The sequence below is a fragment of the Barbatula barbatula genome (genome assembly GCF_947034865.1).
Source record: "Barbatula barbatula genome assembly, chromosome: 20".
Classification (NCBI taxonomy): domain Eukaryota; kingdom Metazoa; phylum Chordata; class Actinopteri; order Cypriniformes; family Nemacheilidae; genus Barbatula; species Barbatula barbatula.
In genome coordinates this window covers 3,166,088-3,176,949 of record NC_136783.1, presented here as the reverse complement: position 1 = coordinate 3,176,949, position 10,862 = coordinate 3,166,088, and the positions used below count along the sequence as shown (strand labels likewise).

General features: G+C 42.3%; 1 protein-coding gene across 1 annotated transcript; it reads right to left on the bottom strand.

Moving 5' to 3' along the window:
- Positions 1–1,827: 1,827 nt before the first annotated feature.
- Positions 1,828–6,665, bottom strand: LOC306909455 (metalloproteinase inhibitor 3-like). The gene is made up of 5 exons (XM_079483164.1): positions 6,474–6,665; positions 5,177–5,259; positions 4,844–4,946; positions 3,632–3,753; positions 1,828–3,154 (listed from the first exon to the last, which is right to left on the bottom strand). The coding sequence occupies exons 1-5, from the start codon at positions 6,598–6,600 to the stop codon at positions 2,963–2,965; spliced, it is 627 nt and encodes a 208-aa protein (XP_079339290.1). The 5' UTR covers positions 6,601–6,665; the 3' UTR covers positions 1,828–2,962.
- Between the last annotated feature and the right edge of the window lie 4,197 nt (positions 6,666–10,862).

Below are 10,862 nucleotides of genomic sequence, written 5' to 3'. Positions count from 1 at the left end.
AATTGTTGGCCATGAACCTAGCTCTTGAGGAGTGGCGACACTGGCTTGAGGGAGCGACCCAACCTTTCATTATCCTTACCGACCACAAGAATCTCGAATAACTTCGATCAGCTAAACGTCTGAATCACCGTCAGGCCAGTTGGGCCTTTTTTTTCACAATGTCTCCTATCGACCCGGTTCCAAGAACATCAAAACTGACGCTTTCTCTCGCCAGACTGAAGATCCTGTTCAACTCCTCTCCAATTACACCATCATCCCAGAGAACCTCCTAGTGGCTCCATTACAGTGGGATATTCGCACAGAGATTGTTCAATCATCAAATTGTCCGAATCTCCCGAAGGTCTCTTATTCGTTCCAGAACCCTCACCCTCACGACTAATCAAACAGGTACATGCCGCACCTAGTTCAGGACATCCTGGAATCACAGCTACCATCAATCTACTCAAAAATCGCTTTTGGTGGCCAACTTTACCGTCAGACACAACCAAACACATCCATTTCCGCTTCTACGGCCTACCCGAGGACATCGTCTCTGACCGAGGTCCCCAGTTCACCTCCAGGGTATGGACATCCTTCTTCAAACACCTCAATGTCAATATCAGCCTCACTTTTGGTTATGATCCCCAATCCAACGGACAAACTGAACGTCTTAACCAAGATGTCATTCGCTTCCTGCGTTCCTATTGTCAACAACACGAAGCTGAGTGGAGCAGAAATCTGTTCTGGGCCGAATATGCTCAGAATTCCCTCGTCAAACCCGCTAGTGGCATCACTCCCTTCGAAATGCATCCTGGGCTTCCAACCTCCACTTTCCCAAGGTCTGGTGACCCACGGACTTGCCTTCTATCACTGAATGGTTACAAAGGAGTGAAGAGGTTTGGGATCAAGCACACACTCACCTACTTCACGCCGTCAGACGCCAAGAACTCCAGGCTAATCGTCAACGTCGCTCCGCTCCAGAGTATCAACCCGGCCAATGGATTTGGCTCTCAACCAGAGACCTCAGACTTCGACTTCCATGTCGCAAACTCAGTCCCAGGTATGTTGACCCGTTCCAAATTGTAAGACAAATTTCTCCAGTATCATTTAGAAAAGACCTGCCGGCTAATTATCATATTTCTCATACATTCCATGTATCACTCCTGAAACCTGCTGGTGGTCCGAGAGGAGAGTTGGAAGAGGGAGCTACATCTCTCAATCCCCCACCCATCCTGGTCGATGGTGAAGAGGCATACTAGTGCATGAGTTTCTCGACTCCAGACGCCGGGGTAACGTTCTCCAGTATCGGGTTAACTTGGAAGGGTTCGGTCCGGAGGAGCAATCCTGGGTCAACTCCGGACTAGACCCCACACTCACAGAAGAGTTTCATTGGATGCATCCGGAGAAACCTAGTGGAAGAACCCGGTGTTGTTTACTTCCTCGCCTCAGGAGCTGCTCGCAGAGGGGGGCTCTGTAACAGAGCAGGCTCCCGCACCACCTCCTCTTCACCACCACCAAACCTTATTTCCTATCAGCCATGTCATTTTTGAGTGTTATTTTCCCTGTTTGCATTTTTGTTCTTGACCTTGGACTGTTACCCGACGCTGACCCACTTCTGCCTGCCCTGACCTGGATTACTTATTGGACTCTGATTCTTGCTGCCTGCCTCGACCCTTTGCTTGTCTACCAGGTTTGTCTCTACCTTTCCTGTATTGCCCCATTCGCTGGTGTTTACCCTGCCTGTTTTGACTTTTCTTAAATAAAGCTGCAAATGGATTCCGCTGACTCTGCCTCGTCACAACAGTTCTCTTCCAGGATAATAACAATAACAGTCGATTGAAATTTCTTAATTATTACTTTAATGGTGGAAATGGACATTTTCAATGTTTTTTTTCTATTTTTATAGCTACTTCCTATATTGTAAAGCTCATCAACCTTCTGCCGCACATCACAGCCATGTACTTTGGTCTTATCCATTGTGATAAAGGACTAAGGGAGTTTGGCCTATGTATTACCCCATATGTGTATCCCTGTGAAGTTATAGTTGAACAATTTTCTGTTGCTTATCACCCAGGTGTACTAGAAAAATAAAAAATGTCAATGGGATTATACTTCACATATGTTGTACAAAAAATATTTTGCACATATGAATTCATTGAGGTGCCAATAATCGTGACACATGTATATTTAACAAAGTATTTATATAAAAAACAAAAGGCACTAAAGACATTTTTCACAGCCTCCTTTGCTCTTATTTACCAAAGGTAAATGCATTTTAGTGGAGGGCACTGTACATTCTTTGGTGGAGCATTCCTCCAAACAAAACCTGACAACGGCCTAGCTGTTACAAAACCTTTGTAAACCAAGGCTTCTTTATGCTTAATGCTTTTTGTTCACTTTGAAAATCACTTGTTTGGCAACACATAAAATGGGTCTTATGTTAACTTGTTGCCTTTATTGTAGTCATGATCAGACATGGTAGTACGACCCCACATAAATAAGAAGATTCCATTTTGGCATTATTAAAATGATGTGTATCTTTTAGCCCAACACGTCACTTTCTCATCTAATAGTGTGAGTGTGAGTTACAATTTGTTCCTCTGCGATTACCAGATACCTGAGCTAAAGGCTGAAATTATTCTCAAAGTGAACAATATGATGAAGAATGTACATTAAATACACTTTAAAAGCATCCATAGAAGTGTTTTTTAACATTGCCATTTTCAGATCATACTTTTAGACACGTTGCTCAATATGTAAATTTTATTGAATTCAAAGGTACTGAAAAATATCCCCTTTTTACAAAGCATGCTTACTTTTCAATTACAATCAAATAGAAACATGTTTATTATTGCATAGAAAGGTGTTTAATTTGCGGATTGAAACATTGGGATCTTTCCTCTCTCAGAGTTAAAACAGCAGTGTTAAATTGATAAAAAATTGACTCAGAAGCTGAATTAGTTTTAGAAAGAACAACTATTCTCTAAATATCTTCATTAAGAATGAGCTTTTCTTTGCACGTTGCATCATCAACTCTTGAAGCTGGCCTGTACCATCTACAGATGCCGTCACTGTCCTCCAGACAGGCGTACTCCAGAGAGTGAGGAGAGTTGGTATCCCACATACATTCTTTCTTAGATTGGGGACAACATGGACTGCCAGAACACGTAGAGATCTGTGGAGATGACAGATTGACATGAGTTTGAACGGACATACAGTTTGACATTGACATGAGTTTTGTGTTTGACTGCTGTTAAAGGAATAGTTCAGCAAGACCATACAGTTTATATTCAGTTATGTTTTCTTCATCCTCATGTTGCTCCAAGAGATGCAAAGTAACATTTAGAGAATGAAGCCTCGGTCCTTGTTCACTTTCATTGGTGTTCTTCAAAAGAAGTTTTTCAGTAACATTATGACTTTTGTGTTTCCCATAACAAAACGAGTAGTGCAGTTTTAGAACAGCAGAACCGACCAAATAATGACAGAAGTTTTATCTTTGGGTGAACTTTCTGATTTAATAAAGCTAAATGCTTTCTCTTTAATGCCTGCATGGCAGAGGTTAGCTTATTCCTGAAACTATGCCATTTTGGAATATGCCAATGTGAATATCAAAGTCAAATTTTGTAAGGTTTTGTATGCAGTATATCATTACCGTGCAGTTGCAGCCCATCTTATACGTTTGTTTGAAGTTTTCTTGTTCTGTTAAGGAGAGATCATCCCATCGCTCGACAAGGCCACACATCCCAGCCTCGATCCCATCGTTAAACCGTTGTCCTTTAAAAGAAAGAAAGGGGAAATGGGAAAATCTTTATCTGAAAATAAGTTTATCTGTTTGACAAATGCAGCATATGAAAATATTTGATATCATAAATTATGCACAGTGAGTGAAAGGGATATCGAACTTGCAGCAGACTGACAGTTAAAGAGGAAGGTTTGCCAATGCTGTCAGAGAAGAATAGCAACTGGAGGGCAGAAGTACATTTTCAGATTTTGATTAAAGATGATTTGGGCACATGATTTATAAAAGAATGAACCACAGGATAAATAATTTATAATGAACACTGCAATTTTCAACTAGTTAGGTTTTCAGAATGGCAAAACTCGGCACAGGGCAGTTGCAAAAGTGCTCAAGATGTTGTGGACTTGGGATATGGCTTCTTCATATTGCTGTACAGTTGCTAGGGTGCTGTAAATAGTTGCTGTAGGGCGTGGCACAACGGTTACCATGGTTACCATTGGGATACGTACAAACTGGTTTGTCAACAACACTCTGTTTAAAAATGTCACTATGTTCTTCCCTCAACTTAGACGAGTTGATTCATATCTGTCCATTCTCAGTGCGTGCACTTAATCACTCTAGCATGCGGCGCTACTGTTAGCGTTTAGCTTAGCACCAATACAACCAACGTGACTTTCACTTCTACCTGTGCTACTAGAAAGCTGCAAGAAAACATTTACAAAGGCCGACATTATAGAAGATGATGACTACTTTGTAGCAGACCCAGAGCCATATCAATTTGCACCCGAATTCACAGAGGAGGAACTAAGAACTGAAGTGAGAGGAATGAATTGTGCTAAGCTAAACGCTAATATAGTGGCGATGCGCTCTAGATTGATTAAGTACACGCACTGAGATGGGACAGATATGAATCAACTCGTCTAAGTTGAGGAAAGAACATAGTGACATGTAAAAACGGTAGTGTATTCCTTTAAAAAGCATTATCTTATATGTTTATACGTTTACTAAGGTGCTCTAATTTCTGTAATTTCTTGAAAACAATTATGAAATAAAACAATAAGGCAGTAAGAATTGTCAGGTTTTTTTACGGTAAGTTTAGATTCAATGTGAGACGCAGAGGTTTACCTGTAATCACGTATCGCCCCTTATCCAGTGTGATGCGACATGATGATAGTGGATTTGTGTAGACGTATTTAATTCCCCTGCCATTGCTAGAACCTTTCAATACCTGAAAGAGGAATTTTCATTATGATTCAAACATTTTATATCGGTAGTATTTTATTGTGAATATTCTGCAAACATTTTAGTTTTGCTTTCCATTTGTGATACTCTTTCTTTTTCATTTTTCAAGATAAATATTCTGTAGATGAAAGACTAACATTATCTTGCATTCAATTTAATGGATTCTGATTTATTTGAGAAATATGGACGCTTGAAAGTGCAAGTAGATTCGCTCACCTTGATGTTTTTGATTTCATACCGAAATAAGTTGTTTTGATTCTTAACAGGACCACTCTTTCCAGTTACGTCAGCTAAAATCACTGATGGAAAATAAAGAGGAATAAATGTTAGAAATGCTGTTTTGTCTAAACATCCTGAACACGACTATTCAGCGCTGTGGAGTTTTCACACACTGTTAATATATTATTGTTAATATAAAATACACTGCTCAAAAAAATTAAGGGAACACCTAAATCACACTACATAAGATCTCAGTGAACAAAATATCCAGGTTAAATCTCTTCACTTACATACTTTGCATAACTTGCGAGAACCAAATAATGTGTCAATGGTCAATGAAAGCCAAAATGATAAACACATTCACGGCAGGAATAACAGTAAAATCACTGTAAAAAAATGAAATATTGGCTCATTCAACTTTTAAAGTTTTACCACAGTAACTCATAATGTCAGTCAGTAATGTGCATGACCCTTCGTGCCCTTATGAACTCCCCGCAATGTCTGGACGTACTCCTGGTGAGATGGCACATGGTCTCCTGTGAAATCTCCTCTCAGACCTGGATCAGAGCACAAGTGAACTACTGGGCAGTCTATGGTGCATCTTCATGGCTTTGGATACATGAGATCCCAGAGGTTCTCAACTGGATTTAGGTCTGGGGGAACGTGAGGGACCAGTCAATGTCATCAATGCCTTCATCAGCCTAGAGACTCTGGCCACATAAGGTCGGGTATTATCATGTATCAGGAGGGCTCTGTAGTGCACCAGTATAAGATCTGACAATAGAGTTGAGGATTTCATGCCAATACTTCATAGCACGTGGAGGTCTGTAAGACCCTCTAAGAATGGTCCTCCCCAGACCACTCTTGTTGTTGCCTCTCCAGTGTACCTGTTGTCACTTTTATTTGCACCAAAACAAGTGAAAAGTGTTCACAACCACTTATGCTTACTTACCGGGTTGAATGATAGTCCTGAGGGTTAACTGACTTGAAGTTGAGCTGTGATGGTAAGGTGTTCCCTTTTTTTATGAGCAGTGTTTCACTATCATTGTCCCCTTACAACATTCAACAGTGGACATTGTTGTTTGTTTCTGAATCATGAACATTTCCAGCACATACTGTCAATAGTACTTCTACACTGTTTGGAATAAAAAATTGCTCATGATTTATAGATAAATGACAAATCAACTGAAATACAGCGTTTCCTTCAGATAAATGTGTTCTGCACTTTAGAACATTTAATTAAAAAGTTAAATTTCATTACAAAAGTTTTGGAAATAATGTTGATGTTACATACCTGTTTCAGAAGTGCAGAATTGATGTTGAGGGTGACGTTGGCTACATTTGCAGCTCTCTGCTGTCTGTATATTCAGCCCGACAGACAAGAAGATCAGCACAACACCCAACAGTGTGAAGCCCATCATGTACAGCAGAAGTCAAAGGATTGGGTTTGATTTACAGACTGTGATTGAATTTCTCCTTTTCTCTCAATGGAAGTGGATGCACTTTATAGTTGACGTGTCTGAGGGCGGGATCTGCTCCTCCCACCAAACAAACCCCTCCCACATTCTTGTGTGTTGATGAGTTAGTCCTGCATATTAAGATACTAGAATACAATAATGAATAATGCCAAGTGTTGTGAAGTATAAAACAGTCTGTAATCTTTAACGGGTCGGTGCATTTTTTATTCTTTGTTAAATAACATTAACATACGTAATTATTTGGGTAAACCTGTATACCAGGAAAGTTAGAATCCTGTCTGTCTGGGTCACTGGTGTGGTGTGGTGAGTATTTCAGGTCAGGTGTGTGGAGTGAATTTCTACAACAGTGCCCTTGGTGAGAATAGTCTACACTTTCAAATTGAACGTCACTGTAAAATAAACAGTAAAACTGAATTTTTGTTTATTTTGTACTGATTTTACACGTAAAATTACAGATTTTTATATATATATATATTTGAAATACGGTCAAAAAAACACAACATTATGATTCTTCAGGTGGAAAACTTTATTTTACAGTTTATTTCTGGTGCCCCAGCTGCCAGAGAATTTCAATTTCAAAATCAAAGATTACATTTTTACAGAAAAGATAGCAAATTGACAAGAACATGTGGAAAACTACTTATTATACTGTATCCTTATATCCTTAAATTTTTACAGTGAATTATTTCTATTTTACGGTATATATCTGTCACTCCATCTGAAAGAAATATTCTGTTATTTTTACTACAGTGTAGCATAAACTAATATGTAAGTGATCGGTCACCCAAAAACAAAAGTTCAGTCATAATTTACTCTTCCTCTTGACAGTGTAAACCTGTATTTCTTTCCTCTGCAGAACACAAGATATTTGAACAATGTTTTGGTAACCAAAAACCGCTGGTCCCTATCGACTTCTATTGTATGGGAACAAAACCAATGCAAGTCAATGGGTACCAACAGTTTTGTTGGTAAATAAAAATATCTTCTTCTGTGTTCTGCAGATAAAAGAAAGACATATACGTTTGAAATAACAAGAGAATAAGTCAATTCTTTTATTGTTTTATTTGTTTTGCTTTAGTAACGAATACGATCTACTGTATTATAAACCTTAACAACATATAAGCCCTAAATTAAAATGTAATTACATGACCCATAAAACATTAAATCTGCAGTTCATTATTTTCTGAATCATTATATCATTATAATGTTTTTTCAGTGGCACTTCCTTCTCTCCGTAAAGTACACACACCCATCATCCGCACAGGGGTGTAAAGAGTAATTATACTTGATGTTCTTTATTATTTGTTCTTTACGTAAGTAACATTTTAACTGAAAACCATTTGAAAGGAAACAGTACTTTTGCTCCCTACAATTTACGCTTGAAAAGCATTTCTGTTTGTCATTTGCTTACATTGCTCCTAACAAACCAAACGAGTTGTGCTTATGCAATTTATTCCACCAATCTGATTTGTTTAAACAATGTAAGGAAACCAAACACATGAATTGTATTTTGGGAATTAATGTCACGCCTCATCAATTACCACACGCAACACCTCGATGACTACGTTGTGAATTATGGTAAGAGTTTCGTAAGACTTGAAACACCAAGGATTTAATCAGGTCCAACAAGCCACGCCCACGGGTCAGACTTGAAACACCAAGGATTTAGTCAGGTCCAACAAGCCACGTCCACGGGTCAGACTTGAAACACCAAAGGATTTAGTCAGGTCCAACAAGCCACGCCCACGGGTCAGACTTGAAACACCAAGGATTTATTGAGAGCAATATCGTGTACACGAAGTCGGCGCGGTAAGCACCGTAGCTCACTACACATTGGGACACTGTTAACTTCTTTTTCTGTGACCTTGTTTCTTAACAACAACAGGCAGAACCGACATCTTTGACTTTACCTTTTAAATAAAAGTCCCAGAGCTTTAGCAAAGATGGGTAGCCCCTGCCCTCGACCATCTCAGACGGCTCCAAGATTACTCTCCAACCTCTCCTGCAGGAAGGACAGCACGTACCTGACCGAGCAATTCCGTGGGTCTTCTCTGCGAGAAGAACACCAAGACCAGAAGAGGCGCCACTTAAAGGAGTACAGCCGCCTTGTGGCAGGTGCCCTAGCCTGGGTCTCCACCACCGCGGGGGGTAGACCACTCAGGATCTCCTCGTCCAATCCAGGAGCCAGACGTGGAGGTTCCAGAGGTCTGGTCTCGGGTGCCACAACGTACCCTTCCACTGCGAGAGAAGGTCCTTCGTCAGGGGAATTGGCCAGGGGGGAGTTGTCGTCAGAAGCATTAGCTCTGAGAACCAAGTCCGGTTGGGCCAGTAAGACGCAACTAGTACCACTGGATTCTGCTCTTCCCTGATCTTGCATAGGACTTGTGCAATGAGGCTCACTGGGGGGAAGGCGTATCGGCTGTCTGGTTCAGGTCAACCCGGTATGTAAGAGGCATGCAGAGACTTCGTCACCTGCTGACTCCACAGGAGGAGGCATCGGGCAAGTTGTGTTAACTGCCAAATTGCGTTAAGTGAGCCGCGCCGTCATGGAGACAGAGTTGACTTCCATCGCGAGAAAAAAGGAGCTCTGCACGGGGGAGACCTGGCTCTTTTCTCAGTTGACCCGTAACCCCAAACGGTCTATGTGCCGGAGCACCATATCCCTGTGCGTACACAACAGATCTCACGAGTGAGCCAAGATAAGCCAGTCGTCAAGATAGTTGAATACCCGGACACCTCTCTCCCTGAGGGGAGTGAGGGTGGCTTCCACGACCTTCGTAAATTCCCGTGGGGACAGGGACAGACCGAATGGGAGGACCCTGTACTGATATGCCCGTCCCTCGAAAGCGAACCGTAGGTACGGTCGGTGACGAGGGAGAATCGAGACATGAAAGTACACGTCCTTAAGGTCGATAGCCACGAACCAATCCTGACACCTGACGGATGTGAAGATGCGCCTCTGCGTGAGCATCCTGAACGGCTATCTAGAATAGGGCGCAACCCTCAACCTTTCTTGGGGATGATGAAGTACGGGCTGTAGAACCTGCTGGACATCTCGGCCGAGGGGACGGGCTCGAACACTCCCTTCGCCAGAAGGGTGGCCACCTCCTCCCGTAGCGCGTGAGCTTCCCCGCCTCTGACTGAGGTGAAGAGGATCCCCCGAAACTTGGGCGGAGGTCTGGCGAATTGGGTCGAGTAGCCGAGACGGATCGTGTTCTCCAGCCACCTTGACGGTCTGGTGAGTGCTAACCAGGCACTCAAAGACAGGGCCACTAGAGGCACGATCTGCTTCACCGACCCCGTAGAGGGTGGTTCGCTTGCTAGCGGTGCCGGCCCCACCTCGGGGGGGGGCACCATAGCCGGAGTTGACGACGAGGAAGGCCGGGCTGCTGGGAGGCAGACGTTACGCGGGACCTCGACGGCTGAAAGGCCTGGCCTGATGGATCTGCAGGATGCCCATGGCATGAAGAGCTGAGGCAGCTTGTCCAGCGGCGTTGTAGGATTTCGACACCAGCAAAAAATGTACCTCTCAGAAACCCTACACGGCTTGGACGGGAGTCTTGGTCGAGACCTCCAGGTGGCCGCTGTCTGCGGGCACAGGTGCACCGCGACTGCACGTTCCGCCTGGGGCACATCGACGTAGCCTCTAGCTGCCCCACCATCGAGGGAAGAGAAGGCGACAGAGTCAGCTTGACGGGAGTGAGACGAAAAAAGGGGGCGCTCCAGGTCTTGCTGATCTCCTCATGGACCTTCATTGGCTTTTTCAAAATAGTCAGAAGATGATAGGTTCTCAAGGGCGAACCCCATCTGTTGGTTCGACACAACGTCGAGAGACAGACAGAAAAGGAACTCCCGTGGACAGAAGACACCTGAACGCGACCGTGGGTCTCAAATGCTGAGAGGTACAGTCATATATCATCAAACACCATACAACTATACATATATACAGTGGGGGAAAAAAGTATTTAGTCAGCCACCAAAAGTTCAAAGATGAGAGAGGCCTGTAATTTTCATCATAGGTACACTTCAACTATGAGAGACAGAATGAAAAAATTATCGTCTGATTTTTAAAGAATTTATTTGCAAATTATGGTGGAAAATAAGTATTTGGTCAATAACAACAGTTAATCTCAATACTTTGTTATATACCATTTATTGGCAATGATAGAGGTCAAACATTTTCTGTAAGTCTCCACAAGGTTCTG